The sequence below is a fragment of the Bos javanicus genome, chromosome 20, assembly GCF_032452875.1.
Source record: "Bos javanicus breed banteng chromosome 20, ARS-OSU_banteng_1.0, whole genome shotgun sequence".
Classification (NCBI taxonomy): Eukaryota; Metazoa; Chordata; class Mammalia; order Artiodactyla; family Bovidae; genus Bos; species Bos javanicus.
Window position 1 is genome coordinate 16,736,686 of NC_083887.1, and position 18,232 is coordinate 16,754,917.

An 18,232-nucleotide genomic window follows, 5' to 3' on the forward strand; every position below is an offset into this window, starting at 1 on the left:
AATACAAGAATGTGGGGCAACCTGTGAGCTGGGGGAAAAAAATGAGCAAAATCAGAAATGGAATCTAATTAATCTTGAGAGCCAATTAACTGAGTGCCAAATAGACTTGCTCAACTTATCTAGGCTAAGGGTCCACTTGTTTGGTCAAATGCTAGTCTAGATGCTGCCATGAAAGTATTTTGCAGATATGATTACATTTGCAATGACCTGACATTAAGTAGATTACCCTAGATAATGTGAGTACAGTGTCATTCAATCAGATGAAAGCCTTGAGAAAAAACTAAGGTTTCCTATAAATAGAAGAAACCCTGTCTCAAGAATGTAACACAGAAATCCTGCCCAAGTTTTTATTTTCAGCCTGCCCCACAAAATTAGAAATTGCTAGTCCTTGCAATCAACCATATGAGCCAATTCCTTTAATATCCATGTCCGCTTCTCATGTGTGCGCAACTGTATGTGTGTATATTCTCTCCATCTCTCTACATACACACAGAACTGGCTCTGTTTTGCTGAAGAACCCTAACTAATGCATAGGTAGAATCTATATAATGAAACACGACCAAGTATACTCACTGTGTAGATTGGAAGTGGGTCTCAGGTTTGCTTATAAACATTTGTACACTTCTCACACCTTTTAAAAAGTGCATTTAATACCAAAATCTGTACTTCACAGATTTTAGTAACATAAGATCAACCTTGAGTTCCCATACTTTCCTACTTTTGTGCTTCTACATTTTTCCAAGAAATGCTTCAATACTTTTTTTCCAACAGTTTAAAAGATAATAAACAGACAAGTGAACACTTACTAGTTCAAGACGATCATTTATACTTGAGCTCCCCAAACGGGGTGCTGTGTCCTAAGATGCCACAGTGAACTCAAAGTTATTTAAAATTATTCAGAGAAACACAGTGACATCTGTCGATTACTGCAAGAACTACTAGTTCAAATATAGTTCCCAGTTTTAACATTACATTCCTTTCAATGACTTCCTATCTTTGCATAGTACTACCAAAAAGTCAAGGTAGAACAGGAGATGAAAGTGGAGGTGTCCAACCTGAAACTAAGGTTTAAGAATCTTGGTAGTGCCCAATGGCCATTCACATTCCACTAATCAGTAACTGTGGCTATTTAAGAAGGAAATAGAGAGTATTTGTGTATAATTTTCAATAGATACAAAGTTATAAGGACATGAATACAAATTAAGTTGTTTGGATTACGTAATCAAAAGAACAGTTAGATATTTACTCTAGAGGCATTGTGAAAATGTTACTAACACATTAAGGGCACCATGAAGCAATACAGTCTAGTAACTGCTGATTTATACCATGTGTCTTCAATGTTCACTTAATTTGGAAACGAATGGCTCAGATGCTTTACAGATTTACTGCAATTAATATCAAGTAAGCAAGATTTTAAAAACAAAGCATAACCATACAAAAGAAAGTATCAAGTTACTAAAATCTAATATATACAAGTAAAACTAGAGTAACATGTGGTTGAAATGAAGATGTAATCAGCAGAGACAGACATCTCTATGGTCTAATACTATTTATAACTTACACTTATTTGCTCTATTATAACAATAGCACATAATAAAAACAGAAATAAGACAACTGTAACAAATATTGATGACTAGTTATAGTGAATCAGGAGGCAAACAAATTCTGCAGTATTGCAGAGAACTATTAATTTCTAAAATTAAAGTATTTCTTAAGCAGCATAATAAAAAGATGATGAGATTTCTCTACTTTGATAACATATGCCAGAATCTACCCTGGCAGGTCATGCTAAAGATACCACAATTAAATAAATACCCATTGTAGAAAGAAAAAAATTATTTCTGACTGGTTCTATCGCTTTTATAACTTTAAAGAATATGATTTATGCTTTCTGTAAGAATTAACTAGTTTTATATAATTATATTCCCTGCAGGAACAGAATAAAATGTTTATGCAAATAGTGATCTTTTTTAAATGTTGTCTTCTTAATCTAACCTTCATAGCAGCTGCTATTCAAGCAATAAAATGTCATTTTTACATAAGATTTCATGAAAAATCATTCATCTTGTGGAAATAAAAAAGTATCTTCAATCTCTGCAGAATCATAAAGATATGTGTTATTTCAAGTCAAACACTTAAAACAGATTAAGGGGAAAATAATCTAAGTGGCAGGTCTTGAAGAAAGTCATCTCCTTAAGATGAAAAATTTATAGAATTGAAGTATGTTATCAAAATATTTCACTCCTCCCCCCAAATTTACAAAGTCTAAATTAAAGGGTATTGCCAGAAAGAGTAAGATGATAACATTTCTAGAAAACAACAAAATACTCAAGGTATAATTCAGTCTCAGTTTTGTAGAAAGATAAACAGATATTATTCCAATTACTCAGCTACAAACAACTTATTGAATCTTTGGAAAAAAGTTATTTACCCTAGAAGCATACTGACACTGTGAAAACAATTTTAGTTTAGCACTGAACATTTGCTCACTCCCTCTGAAATTCCACTAAAATGAGAGTAAATAAATATAAAAAGCAAACAAATAACCCCACATGGTCTATAAGAGAGAAGAAACTACAACTGGTAAAGAAGGCAACAACTTCTCAGAAGATGGCCAAGTGGATGAAAGAGTGCTTAGTAAGTGACTTAGCAGAACAAAAAAGCCTGGAAACAAACTGCTTGCCAGGGGAAAAACAGTCTAATGCAAACAGACTTGTTTCTCAGAATCTTGCAATTATCAAGCCACAAAGAAGACAGAGGCATAGAGCTCAAATACAGGAAAACTAGCTGAGAATCTGTATAAGGAACAATTAGAAACTTCCAGATCACCACCCCCACTCCTATGGGAGTACAAAGATTCAGTATCTGCAAAAATAAATTCTGAGAAGTCCCAACTCAGGCATCAAGAACAGGGGGAAGACAAGGTGAGAAACAAATTAAAATTACATGATCTAAATGAAAATCAAGATGCTGAGTGGTGAAAAACCATAATCCCCAAAGCCCTTCCCCCAATCCTGAATTCCACAACAAGTGTTTACAAGAAGAAAGATGCTATCCCTTGGAAGAAAAAGGAAGTCTAAAGAGAAAAGGGGCCTACAAATACCGTCATTTTCTAGCAAATTTCCCTACAGCAAAAGCACCATTCTTCAATACTCCAGGCTCTAAACTGAATTAGGTTTTAGTCTACAAAGTATTCTTCATTCAAGACAGAAAACAACTCTGAAAGGCTTTGATTAGCAAATGCTTAGAGATGGACTAAGCAGGTGCACTACAATGAACCCAACTTCTTACCTAAAAATATAAAATCACTCCTAATTAACTTGGTTTTCTCTACTATCTGACAACTGTTTTCAAATGTTTAGACGAGACAAACCCTTCTGCAACATCTTTGCTTGTTCAAAGCTATCTGGATTTACTGGAACTCATTTTCCTCAGTTCAGTTCAGTTCAGTCGCTCAGTCGTGTCCGACTCTTTACGACCCCATGAATTGCAGCATGCCTGGCCTCCCTGTCCATCACCTACTCCCAGAGTTCACCGAAACTCATGTCCATCGAGTTGGTGATGCCATCCAGCCATCTCATCCTCTGTCGTCGCCTTCTCCTCCTGCCCCCAATCCCTCCCAGCATCAGAGTCTTTTCCAATGAGTCAACTCTTTTCATGAGGTGGCCAAAGTACTGGAGTTTCAGCTTTACCATCAATCCTGCTGCTGCTGCTGCTAAGTCACTTCAGTCGTGTCCGACTCTGTGCAACCCCAGAGACGGCAGCCCTGGGATTCTCCAGGCAAGAACACTGGAGTGGGTTGCCATTTCCTTCTTCAATGCATGAAAGTGAAAAGTGAAAGGGAAGTCACTCAGTCGTGTCCGACTCTTCGCGACCCCATGGACTGCAGCCTACCAGGCTCCTCCATCTGTGGGATTTTCCAAGCAAGAGTACTAGAGTAGGATGCCATTGCCTTCTCTGAGCATCAGTCCTAGTCCTATTTAATTCTGATGTCCTTTAAAACGGCTCACAATCAACAGTAGCCATTTGAACGACAGTAATATTACATTCTCTTTCATTCACATAGTCTATAGACTCAAAACATGATGGCTTGACAATTTTTGGCCAATTCTTTGTGAAAAACATTTTTTCTTCACATTGAAAAGTGAAAAAAAATAAGTGTCCCATGAAAAGCCAGTGCTCTTACTACAGTGACAGAAGTAAGTCTGACCCTATAACATCTCTCTCCAATCCTTCATACTGTCAACAAGCTGAAGCAGCACCAGCACCTGCCACAGGTCATTATTTCTATTTTGCCAAGAACAAGGCAAGGATGCCAAATTTTACCACTTCTATTCAACACAGTATTGGATGTTCTAGCCAGAACAAATAGACAAGCAAAAGAAATAAAAAGCATCAAAACTGCAAAGGAAGAAGCAAAATTATTATGTTTTATGTATGATATGTTCTTATATATAGAAAGTCCCAAAGATACCACCAAAAAAACTGAGAATATATAAATTCAGCAAAGTAGCAAAGTATGAAGTCAACACACGTGTACCCCAATGTTCATTGCAGCACTGTTTATAATAGCCAGGACATGGAAGCAACCTAGATGTCCATCAGCAGATGAATGGATAAGAAAGCTGTGGTACATATACACAATGGAGTATTACTCAGCCATTTAAAAGAATACATTTGAATCAGTTCTAATGAGATGGATGAAACTGGAACCTATTATACAGAGTGAAGTAAGCCAGAAAGAAAAACACCAATACAGTATACTAACGCATATATATGGAATTTAGAAAGATGGTAACAATAACCCTGTGTACGAGACAGCAAAAGAGACACTGATGTATAGATCAGTCTTATAGAACTCTGTGGGAGAGGGAGAGGGTGGGGAGATTTGGGAGAATGGCATTGAAACATGTATAATATCATGTATGAAACGAGTCGCCAGTCCAGGTTCGATGCACGATACTGGATGCTTGGGGCTGGTGCACTGGGACGACCAAGAGGGAGGGTATGGGGAGGGAGGAGGGAGGAGGGTTCAGGATGGGGAACACAGGTATACCTGTGGCAGATTCATTTTGATATTTGGCAAAACTAATACAATATTGTAAAGTTTAAAAATAAAATAAAATTAAAAAATATGAAGTCAACAAACAAAAGTCAGTTGCATTTCTATACATAAACAGTGACCAATCTAACAAAGATAGTACGAAAACAATTCCATTTATATTACCATCAAAAAGAATAAAATGCTTAGGAATTAACCAAGGAGGTGAAAGACATATAACAAAAAATACTAAACATTTCCTATTAAGAAATTAATACATAAAAACATATCCCACATTCATGGATTCCAAGACAATATTAAGAAATGTCAATACATCTACTGGATCATAGAAAAAGCAAGAGAATTCCAGAAAAAACATCTGCTTCATTGACTAAGCTACAGCCTTTGACTGTGTAGATCACAACAAACTGTGGAAAATTCTGGAAAAGATGGGAATACCAGACCATCTTACATGCCTCCTGAGAAACCCATATGCAAGTTAAGAAGCAACAGGTAGGCCAGACATGGAACAATGGACTGGTTCAAGATTGGAAAGGAGTGCATTGAGGCTGTATATTGTCACCCTGCTTATTTAACTTATATGCAGAGTACATCATGAGAAATGTTGGGCTGCATGAAGCTCAAGCTGGAATCAAGATTGCCAGGAGAAATATCAATAACTTCCAATATGCAGAAGACACCACACTTACGGCAGAAAGCAAAGAAGAATTAAAGAGCCTCTTGATGAAGGTGAAAGAGGAGAGTGAAAAAGCTGGCTTAAAACTCGACACTCAAAAAACGAAGATCATGGCATCCCATCCCATCACTTCATGGCAAATAGATGGGGAAACAATGGAAACAGTGACAGACTTTATTTTCTTGGGCTCCAAAATCACTGTGGATGGTGACTGCAGCCATGAAATAAAACGATGCTTGCTCCTTAGAAAAAAGCTACAACAAACCTAGACAGCATATTAAAAAGCAGAGACATTACTTTGTCAACAATGGTCCGTCTAGTCGAAGCTATGGTTTTCCCAATAGTCATGTATGGATGTGAGAGTTGGATCATAAAGAAAGCTGAGTGCCGAAGAATTGATGCTTTTGAACTGTGGTGGTGGAGAAGACTCTTGAGAGTCCCTTGGACTGCAAGGAGATCCAACCAGCAATCCTAAAGGAAATCAGTCCTGAATATTCACTGAAAGGACTGATGCTGAAGTTGAAGCTCAAATACACTGGCCACCTGATGCAAAGAGCCAACTCATTGGAAAAGACCCTGATGCTGGGAAAGATTGAAGGTAGGAGGAGAAGGGGGCATCAGAGGACAAGATGGTTGGATAGCATCAATGACTCAAAGGACACGAGTTTGATCAAACTCCAGGGACAGTGAAGGACAGGGAAGCCTGGCGTGCTGCAGTCCATCGGGTCACGAATAGTCGGACATGACTGAGCGACTAAACAACGGCTCCTCAAAGCAATCTACAGTTTCAATGCAATCTCTATCAAAATCTCAATGATATCTTTTCTTTGTAGAAACAGAAAAGGCCATCCTAAAGTTCATCAAGAATCTCAAAGGATCCTGAATAGACAAAATCATCTCTGAAAAGATGAAAAAAGCCACAGGACTCACACTTTTGAATTTCAACATGCATTACAAAGGTTTAGTAATCAAAATTATGTGATATTTTTGACAAGTCAAAATATTTTTGACAAAAGTAGACATATAGATCGATGGAATAGAATAGACAGCCCAGAAATAAACCCTTGCATAAATGATTGAACGATTTTTGACAAGAGTGCCAAGATCATTCAATGAGGAAAGGACAATCTTTTCAACAAATGGCACTGTAAAAAGTGAATAACCATATGCAAAATAATGAAGCTGGATCCTTACCTCATACCATATACAAAATTCAACTCAAAATGTGTCAGAGATAAACAGCAGCACATACTGTATAACATAGGGAAGTACAGCCATTATCTTATAATAACATTATACACACACACACACACACACACACACACACACCCCCCATGGAATATTACTCAGCCTTAAAAAGGAAAGGAATTCTGACATACTCTACAATACTATGAACGTTCAGATCTCTGGAGAAGGAAATGGCAACCCATTCCAATATTCTTGGCTGGAGAATCCCACAGACAGAGGAGCCTGGAGGGCTACAGTCCATGGGGTGGCAAAGAGTCAGACACGACTAAGCACGCACACACCATGAACTTTCAGAATATTAGGCTTAAAGTGATACGTTAGTCACGAAAAGACAAATATTTTAAGATTCCACTTGTATGAGGTATTTAGAGTAGTCAAAAATCACAGACATAAAAAGTAGCATGGTGTTTCCAGGGGCTACAGGGAGAGGGTAACGAGAAGTTATTGTTTTATGAGTACAGAGGTTCAAGTTTTATAAGTCTGAAAGAGTTATGGAGATGGATGGTGATGAAGATTGTACATTATTATGTTAAATACCACTGACCTGCATACTTGAAAATAGGTAAGATGGTAAATTTTATGCTATGTGTATCTTATCAGAAGGAAAAAAAAACACTAGGGAAAAAATTTAACAGTATCTTTTCACTTCCCACAGCATACTGGACATAGTTCTAACATAGGACTTATAATAACATTACAAAATGGCCTGTTAAGTACTCTCTCCCTTTAAAAATCAAGCTTGTCAAACCAAGTGTCTCCAGTATACAGTGGAGAAGTGCCTATTTCAGGATGTACAGGAGGCAGCAGAACGTGGTCACTGAGATGAAGTGAGGTTACTGGGGTGTGCATATCAATTCCATCACTTACTAGCTTTGGAAACGTGACCAAGTCACCAAATCTCTCCAAGTCGCAACTTTCTCAGGTGTGAGATAGATATAAAAATATTATTACCTCCTTGGGTTGTTGTGAGGATTTAAAATAATACAAAAAATGTATAGTTATTACTAAGATCACTCAACAGATTTTGCTGAACTCAACTGAACACACTCTTTAAACTTTTAACATTATTCCATCACAGCTAAATTTAATGAAGCTAATGAAAAATCTGACCTGTCTATTCATCAAAATGAAGTCTAGGTTCTCTAATTAGGTTAGTCTAATTCTGTAAAAACTAACATACATTCTACAATTTGCACTTCCTTACTCTGGATTTTCATTAAAAGTGGAAACGGAAATATCTGTTTCAGCCACAAACCTAAATTTTTCACAAATTGCCCCTCCATTCTAGAGATATCAGTCAAGTACATTCTACCTTCTACATTTTATAAACCTTAACAGATTAATCACTTAAGACATAAAAATCATATTTTACTATAATACATGTAGTCTCAAGTAACCAACTCATTGAAGAACCTATTCCAAACTTACTCAGGTGATTGGTTTCAATTTAGTATGTTTTTAATAAACTTTGCTGAAAAGGTCATTTCCTACAGTAATGATGATAGAAACACAGCGTGACATTAAGAACAAGTTCATTAAAGAAATGAAACAAAGGTAGTACATGACTGTATGTAAAGTAGTCCTGTTTCATTTTATGTCTGCTGCTAAGTCGCTTCAGTCGTGTCCGACTCTGTGCGACCCCAGAGACGGCAGCCCACCAGGCTTCCCCGTCCCTGGGATTCTCCAGGCAAGAACACTGGAGTGGGCTGCCATTTCCTTCTCCAATGCATGAAAGTGAAAAGTGAAAGTGAAGTCGATCAGTCGTGTCCGACTCTAGCAACCCCATGGACTGCAGCCTACCAGGCTCCTCCGTCCATGGGATTTTCCAGGCATAAGTACTGGAGTGGGTTGCCATTGCCTTTTCCTTCATTTTATGTATGAGGTAACAAAAACTACAACCATAAACAAATCAAAATTCTATCCTATAGTTAAGTAGAATAACATTGTCTATTTTGAGAGATAACAACATTTAAGTTTCAAATTGCCACTCACAGATTCCTCTTTCTTCTTTTTCCCAAATTATCGTATGGCATAGGTTATTAAAGATTTAAAATAACAAAAATACTTATTTCAAGATCATGCTTGTTGAAAGCAATTCCATGAATGATTCAACTATGTATGACTTCATTTTGTATTCTTGAACATAATAATAAAATTTGATTCAGGCAATAAAAAAATAAAATTTAAATACTTCAAGGTTTTTTTTATAGACTCATTATTTCACCAAATTTTTTTGAAACTTTATTTGGATAAAGATTTTCTTTAATTTAAGTACATAAATTCTTACCTCTTGATTAAATTTATGTGCCATCTCATTAAGAAGTGAAGAAAAAAAACTAGTGTTTTGTAGCAGGACTCGACCCATAACTCCGAGATATGTTGACATTACTACAGGATATCTCTGTGCAATTAAAATACAGCATATTTAAAACTGTGTTATGGTACAAGTATAAACAATAATAAATAATCATTGACAAAGTAACAATCAACAGGGATATGAAATAATATTCTTCTTTATACTGCTTCTTTAGAATGAACTGCCAATATTGTTGAGTTCTAACTAACTTACTAAATATATATGTCTCACAAGGTAATATATACGTATTATGTACATATTTTTATGGATTATATATGTATGTATATAATAAAGAGAGGAACAAAGAAAGAATATTTATCAATGGCATACTTACACATTTATATTACTTTAAAAGCTCCTAACATATATATTTAGAGTCTATTAAAGAGCTTAAGTTAGAAGAAAACCAGTATTTTCATATATTTCATACATTACCTAGTTTTATGTAACAAAACTAGCACTATTTTTCCCGTTCCTATGCTTAACATGTTTGTGTATGAACACACATGTGTATGAGTGAAAGACATGAGATAGCAAAGGAAATTCATACTTTCCTATGTAGAGACAGAAACAGCAAAGCTGTATAACTGCCCTGAAATTGAGGTAATTTACTGCAAAATAATCAAACAGTAAGTCCTTTTTGTATCTAACAATGAATAAGAAGTAATTTTCCAAAGAATAAGTAAAATAGAACCCTAGAATCTAGCATTAACATTAGAAGATTAAGAAAAATCTTACCTCCCCTTCTATAATACCTCTGAAAATACAGGGTAGAATTGGTTGAAACATTTGCGGACCTAATACTGGGTTCACCTTAAGGGCATTTTCCACAACCTAAAAACCAAAATGACACAATGGTAATGCTTAGTAATTCAAGTCAATGCTTTATACAAAACACAGGTAAAGAAAACAATATCTTAAATACACATACATACAAACACATGAAATATTCATTATCCTGACACTAGACACACTTCTATAAGATAGTCCATTAAAAATTACAATTCAATTTTAAGGATATAATATTTAGACACAGCTATATAGTTCACATAGAATTATAATTAATCACATTCTGATAACTGTACTTCTTATCTTTGCATTTTAAACAAACAACCCTTACAAAATGTTTAATGATACTTGCTTAATGTCTCGTATTTGTTTAAAATTTATGGTCTAATAGAGGCAAAAGGCATTTTAAAAGTATTCTAATAGTGAAAAGTGAAATTAGTAACAACTATACTCTCTATACAAAACGAAGCCTACATTTAAAAATTTTATTTACTTATTTTAATTGGAGGAAAATTACTTCACAATATTGTGATGGTTTTCGCCATACATCAGTATAAATCGGCCATAGGTAAACATGTGTCCCCTCCATCCTGAACCCCCCTTGCACCTCCCTCCCCACCCTATCCTTCCAGCTTATCACAGAGCACCGGCTTTGGGTGCCCTGAAACCTGCACTTTTAATTTATCAGTCAACTGGATGGAAAACGAATGCATATAAACTCGGTATTTATTAAATGAGAAATAATCTTATTGTATTTATAATACAATCATACAGACTATTAAGCATGCACACTGATTGTGACATGCGAAAATTTAAAACATAAAGTTCTTTTATACGAGTGAGATGGGTTCCTTCTAAAACAAATACAGCATGAAATTCAAACGGGGCTGGGATTTTTGTTTTGCCGGGCAGGAGTTGGGGTGCAGGGAGTGAGGAAGGCAGTGGTCAGAAAGCAGCAGCGAGGATCAATAAGAAATGCCCACCCTTCTGGTCCCACTGCCTGAGGGGTAAGAATGAACAAAGGCACCATCTGAGAGGGTTGCAGGCAAGTGCCAATCTCAAGGCAGAGAGGTGGGCTTCCCTGAAGAGCGTCCAGCAATGGTTCTCAGGACTGACTACTGGCATTCCCCGTGGGACAAGTATTTACTCTGCAGGAATATTCCACCTATCAAAGGGTTTTAAGCATCTCTGATCTCTGCTCATTATGTACCAATTGCATGCTCCCAATACAGTGACAACCAAATACACCTTGTGCATTTCAAAACATTCTCAAGGTAAGCAAATAATACAATGAATGACAAGATTTTTTTTTTGTCCATGAGACAAACGGAATGTCGAAAACTTTAAAAATACAAAAACTTTTACTGTGGGCCGAACACTATGCTATCTACTAAGAGATACTGGGAAAAAAAAAAAAAAAGATATCACAGTTTATGATTAAAAGCCACAGGAAATGATGAGATTCATAACATAATTAAATCTGACCTCAGTAAGTTTTGTCAAAAAAAATCAGACTCAGAATAAAGAGGGGGAAAGGTGTAAATAAGCTACCCAGAGGTAGATGTCACTAGAAATTTTATCCAGGAATGGAAAGTAAGGCCATCTGCTGACTGCTGGACCCCCTTTACCTTCCTAAAACCCCACTAAAATTAGAGTAGGAAGATTTTAAAGGGAGGAGGAATAATTGTAAAAGGACAAAAGGAATGAGAGATGAATACTGGAAGGTACAAAAAAAAGAAATTCAAGAAGTAACTGACTTATCAGATGAGAGAAAGCTGAAACCTAAGGCTGCAATACAGAAAGCCAAGAGCAACTCGATGTGTATCAAATTTATCTTCTCCCTACAAATTCTTCAAGAGATGGGAATACCAGACCACCTTACCTGCCTCCTGAGAAACCTGTATGCAGGTCAAGAAGCAACAGTTACAAATGGACATGGAACAACAGACTGGTTCTAAACTGGGAAAGGAGTACATAGAGGCTGTATATTGTCACCCTGCTTATTTAACTTATATGCAGAGTACACATGTGAAATGCTGCGCTGGATGAAGCTCAAGCTGGAATCAAGATTGCCAGGAGAAATATCAATAACCTCAGATATGCAGATGACACCACACTTACGGCAGAAAGCGAAGAGGAACTAAGGAGCCTCTTGAGGAGAGTGAAAAAGCTGGCTTAAAACTCTACATTCGAAAAACGAAGATCATGGCATCCCGTCCCATCACTTCATGGCAAATAGATGGGGAAACAACAGAAACAGTGACAGACTATTTTCTTGGGCTCCAAAATCTCTGTAGATGGTGAGTGCACCATGAAATCTTAAAAAAAAGAAAAAAACACTTGCTCCTAGGAAGAAAAGCTACAACAAACCTAGAGAACATATTAAAAAGCAGAGACATTACTTTGCCGACAAAGGTCCATCTAGTCAAAGCCATGGTTTTTCCAGTAGTCATGTATGGATGTGAGAAAAGAAAAAGGAAAGTGAAGTCACTCAGTTGTGTCCGACTCCTTGAGACAGCATGGACTGTAGCCTACCAGGCTCCTCCATCCATGAGATTCTCTAGGCAATAATACTGGAGTGAGTTGCCATTTCCTTCTCTAGGGGAATCTTCCCGATCCAGGGATCAAACCTGCATCTCTCACATTGCAGGCAGGTGCTTTACCCTCTGAGCCATCAGGGAAGCCCACTGGGGATGTGAGAGTTGGACCATTGGGGATGTAAGAGTTGGACCATAAAGAAAGCTGAGCACCGAAGAATTGATGCTTTTGAACTACAGTATTGGAAAAGATTCTTGAGAGTCCCTTGGACTGCAAAAGGATCAAACCAGTGCATCCTAAAGGAAATCAGTTCTGAATATTCATTGGAAGGACTGATGCTAAAGCTGAAGCTTCAATACTTTGGCTACTTGATGCGAAGAACTGACTCACTAGAAAAGATCCTGATGCTGGGAAACATTGAAGGCAGGAGGAAAAGGGGACAACAGAGGATGAGATGGTTGGATGGCATCACTGACTCAATGGACATGAGTTTAAGCAAGCTCCAGGAGTTGGTGATGGACAGGGAAAACGAGTGCTTCAGTCCATGGGGTCGCAAAGAGCTGAACACGACTGAGTGACTGAGCTGAACTGAACTGAACTACCTCTTCTCATCAAAAACCACAGGAATTAGCAGAGCCATAAATCTCTGGAAAGGAGAGTAAAGGAAAAACTAAAAATAACACTGGTTGGAAGTCTACTTAAGAAAAAATTGCCAGATATTCCCAAGTCTGCATATTTGGGCAACTGACCAATGGGGACTCCCCACCCCAGGAGAAGACAATGTATTTTCTTTAAAGGGTCTAAAAGAGACATTTCAGACTAAAAGGGCCCAGCAGTGCCTGGTACTATTAATTGAAATAAACTTACATCAAGGCACATCATTGTAAAATTTCAGAACACTAAGAACAATAAAAAGAAGCTTCAAGTTGGGGAGGGGAAACGGGTAGGGGAAGTCAGCATGACTCTGAAAGAGACTTCTTCAAGAAAACTGAAGTACAATAATAAACCCCTATGGGTCAATCTGTCTGAATGTGTGGAACAGAGAAGTTGCAGACAATTTAGCGCACTTAAAAAATTACACCAAAAAATTTATTAGCTCCAAACATTATAGAAGTTTGTGCAGAAAAGGAAAAGTAATCACATGCTAAATATTAAGACTTTTAATATATAAATTCATTGAAATGTACCATTCAATACAATCCAGCTCTCTGCCATTAGGCATTTTCTTTATACACAGAGGTAAAGTTACTGTTGTATAAAGGATTCACTTATTTCAGAACTAAAATGGAAGAGTCTTTGCAATCAAAAAGGTTAGGAACCATAGAAACTATGAGATCCTTTCTGAAGAATTATACAGGAAAATGCCATTATCAGACTTGGAGGCAAGCACTGTGGATCAGAATTAAGAGAAAATTCAGAAAGTATAACTGATTAGATATAGAAAAGAATTGGAACAGCTGATCAAAAGCGAAGAAATCTGGGAATACTCATTTTCACATATGGTCAATGGGTACAATTGTGATGCCATTAATAATAGTGAGGCTTTGTTTTAGACACAGTGAACCTGAGATAATTTTTCTTGTGGGATAATCCATATGGGAATGGTCTTATATTATTTTCACACTCATGACACTACATAGGCTCCACTTTTCAGGGAAGTTATTGCAGCTGTGACTGAAAAATCATAGAGTTCAAATTATGACTATTAACAAAGTGAGAAAAGAAGGTTCTTGCATAATGATCAAAATCCTATCTTTCACTTCTAAACAAGATTTTTGAAAAACGCATCTAGTGGTTTCAGTGGTAATAAACAACTCTGCATATTTTAAGCAGAATGCATGTATACCTAGATGGCCAAACATCTCCAAGAGGAAATAATACTAAAGACAACTACAATAATAAATAACAGGTAGTTTTATTAAAAGATAATTTACAGATATTAAGAGAATTTAAATCGTAACTTACTCCTCTTGGAGGGTGGGGGGCAGAATCCTTATGTCCTCAGAGATTTTAACATGTTCCATGTGTTTTAATGCACTTATTTTAGTTTCCATGTTCAAACTGTACCCTTACTAGTCAGTGGGAGCTCCTTCAAGTTGACTCTTGCATTCTTTAGACAGAATCCCATCTTCTCTTCCTTCTGGCACAAGGAGATCATCCCAGTTTATCTTGTGCCCCTCCCACCTGAGCCCTGGAGTCAACCAGTGGCAGGATACAGTATTCATAGACCGCAGTATTTAATCTAGGTTCTGAGATGCTCATTGTCACTAGACTGATACTGCTCCTAGGTCTTGGCTTACATGAATTAGGAAATCTGTATTTCTCTTCCTGAGAAGCATATACCAATAATTCACCAAATCCAGTTTAAGATTATAGCATTTTACGTTGTTGCTGTTCGGTCACTAAGTTGTGTCTGACTCTTTGCGACCCCATGGACTGCAGCATGCCAGACTTCCCTGTCCTTCACTATCATCCTGAATTTGCTTGAAGTCATGTCCATTGAGTTGGTGATGCCATCCAACCATCTCATCTTCTGTAACCTCCTTCTCCAACTGCCCTCCATCTTTCCTAGCATCACAGTCTTTTCCAAGTTGGCTCTTTGCATCAGGTGGCCAAAGTATTGGCACTTCAGCTTCAGTGTCAGTCCTTTCAGTGAATATTCAGGGTTGATTTCCTTTAGGATTACTGGTTTGATCTCCTAGCTATCAAGGAACTCTCAAGAGTCTTCTCCAGGATCACAGTTTAAGTATCAATTCTTCGGCACTCAGCCTTCTTTATGGTCCAACTCTCACATCCATACATGCCTAGTGGAAAAACTACAGCTTTGACTATATCAACCTCTATCAGCAAAGTGACGTCTCTGCTTTTTAATACACTGTCTTGGGTTGGGAAGATCCCCTGGAGGAGGGCATGGCAACCCACCATGTTGCCATGTATTCTTGCTTGGAGAATCCTCATGGACAGAGGAGCCTGGCGGGCTACAGTCCATGGGGTCACAAAGAATCGGACACGACTGAGTGAGTAAGCACAGCACAGCACAGGTTTGGCATAGCTTTTCTTCCAAGGAGTAAGTGTCTTTTAATTTCATGGCTGCAGTCACCATCCACAGCATTTTATGTAACTTCTTTGATTTTAAGGTTCCATCCTTCTTCCCTTGTATTGAAAAATATGATATTCAAATAACCTTATCTGCTTCTTACTGTTATGTACAAAATATCCATACATGGGTTTCAAAATAACAATACCAATCTTACTGATAACGATAACAATACTGAAAGCAATTTATAATTTCCTTATGTTTCTTTCTGTTTTAACGTTATATCTCACCAGGAACATACATATAAAATACTGTGTATCAAAGTTACTTGAAATATTCTCAGATGACTTATGCCACTAACACAGTAATAGTTAGATTCAAACGTTTCCTTTTTAAAAAAATCTTTAGAACTGCTTTTACTTTATTATTTTAAATCATGTAAAACGTCTCTATGACCCCAACCCCTAAAGTACAAAATGTACTTTCTGAAAGACTTAGTTTGCATTCTCAGTTTGCATTCTCTGCCCCTCTTTCCCCTACTTAACCACTTTCATTAATTTGGTTTATTTTTCCATTGCTATCTATGTGCATTCTTCAAATACAGGAAAACTCTGGACTCTGTTCTTTGCTTATAGTCTCAAATCACTCTGAAACTGTATATAGATGTTGTCTTCATTTCTTTCTAAGGTTGCACAGTATTCCTCTGTGGCTAAATAAGCTGTAGTACCCCCTATCCTATCATCCAACCCCCTATTACTATTTTTATCAGCATTTTGTTATTACATACATAACTTCTGAATTTTAGTTTCTGTCCACCTCCTTTCCGATTATACAGTTTGGAAACAGATTATTTTTATAGTTCCTGTGAAAAATGCAGGCTTTTAGTTTGTGCCTTACACTCAAATCATTTTCTGGATTTAGGCTTACGCAGCATACAAAGTGATTAAGAGCACAGATTCTGAAGTCAGAAAGCCTATGTTTATGTCACAGTTCTAATACTTACTAGCTGGGTGACCCTGGACAAGGTATTTATTTCTTTGTGATGTAATTTCTCATCTGTTAAAATGGTGGAGAGAACAGTGCTATCATCACAGGTTTATGTGAGGATCAGAAATGTGTAGTAAACAGTAAATGCTAGTATTAGCTGTAGTTATTACAGAATAAATTATACCTTAAAGATATGTGTGCCATCTTAAATAAGGCTTATCACAGTGAATAAAACAATGTGGCTCACTACTGCTTGATAAGACCATGATAAAAAAGAGAATTTCTAAACTCAAATTGGTGTATACAATAGAGTTAAATTTCAAATTTTAAAAAATGCTAATTAAAATTTGTGTATTTTTAGAATATAATTATATTCATCTAGATAATTTGTCCCAACTCATTGAATACAATAAAGCCTATTTTTGCTCCTAAAGCAGGCATACTTGCCTCTCTATCCAGTTTTCATAACATACTAATTTTCTGCTTCAGAGAACAAAGAAGCTACTTCCAGATACTGTCAGAAGTAGTATAACAGTGACATTTAGTCAAAAATATATTAAAAATGTTATATAGCATACTCTACTAAGAAACAGTATCTGAGAGATATTAAAAAATGAAAAAATGAGTTAATATTAAAAACTATTGTAATTTTATTGGAACTCTGAGAATAGGAAAATGCCAAAAATTTTGAGCATTATCTCAGCTTTCAAGTGCAAGCATAATAGCACCATTATTCTAAAATATTATTTTGTATAAAAAATGCAAATAATTCGTGATAATGAGTATATGTCTAGTATCTAACATCCATTTAATAAATAATTAAATTCAGTTTCTAGGATTTCAAATCAAATATGAGGTTTAGCTACAGCACTGCTATATAAAAATAGTCTTTTTGTTCGTTTGTTTTTGCTTTTTTGTTTCTTTTTTAAATTTTATTTTATTCAACTTTACAATATTGTATTGGTTTTGCCATATATCAAAATGAATCTGCCACAGGTATACATGTGTTCCCCATCCTGAACCCTCTTCCCTCCTCCCTCCGAATACCACCCCTCTGGGTCGTCCCAGTGCACCAGCCCCAAGCATCCAGTATTGTGCATCGAACCTGGACTGGTGACTCGTTTTATATATGATATTATACATATTTCAATGCCATTCTCCCAAATCATCCCACCCTCTCCCTCTCCCACAGAGTCCAAAAGACTGTTCTATACATCAGTGTCTCTTTTGCTGTCTCGTATGCAGGCTTATTATTACCATCTTTCTAAATTCCATATATATGCGTTAGTATACTGTACTGGTGTTTTTCTTTCTGGCTTACTTCACTCTGTATAATAGGCTCCAGTTTCATCCACCTCATTAGAACTGATTCAAATGTATTCTTTTAAATGGCTGAGTAATACTCCATTGTGTATATGTACCACAGCTTTCTTTATCCATTCATCTGCTGATGGGCATCTAGGTTGCTTCCAAGACCTGGTTATTATAAACTGCTGCGATGAACATTGGGGTACACGTGTCTCTTTCGATTCTGGTTTC

At 36.7% G+C, this 18,232-nt stretch overlaps 1 protein-coding gene across 4 annotated transcripts in view; it reads right to left on the bottom strand.

Moving 5' to 3' along the window:
• The window catches only part of IPO11 (importin 11), a 202,837-nt gene that overhangs the window by 62,443 nt on the left and 122,162 nt on the right, over window positions 1-18,232 (bottom strand). For all 4 annotated transcript variants that reach the window (XM_061393442.1, XM_061393443.1, XM_061393444.1 and 1 more), the window contains exons 25-26: window positions 10,081-10,176; window positions 9,274-9,387 (exon numbers count right to left, since the gene is read on the bottom strand). In XM_061393442.1, coding sequence (XP_061249426.1) covers window positions 9,274-9,387; window positions 10,081-10,176 — 210 coding nt within the window. The remainder of the gene's footprint in view (window positions 1-9,273; window positions 9,388-10,080; window positions 10,177-18,232) is intronic.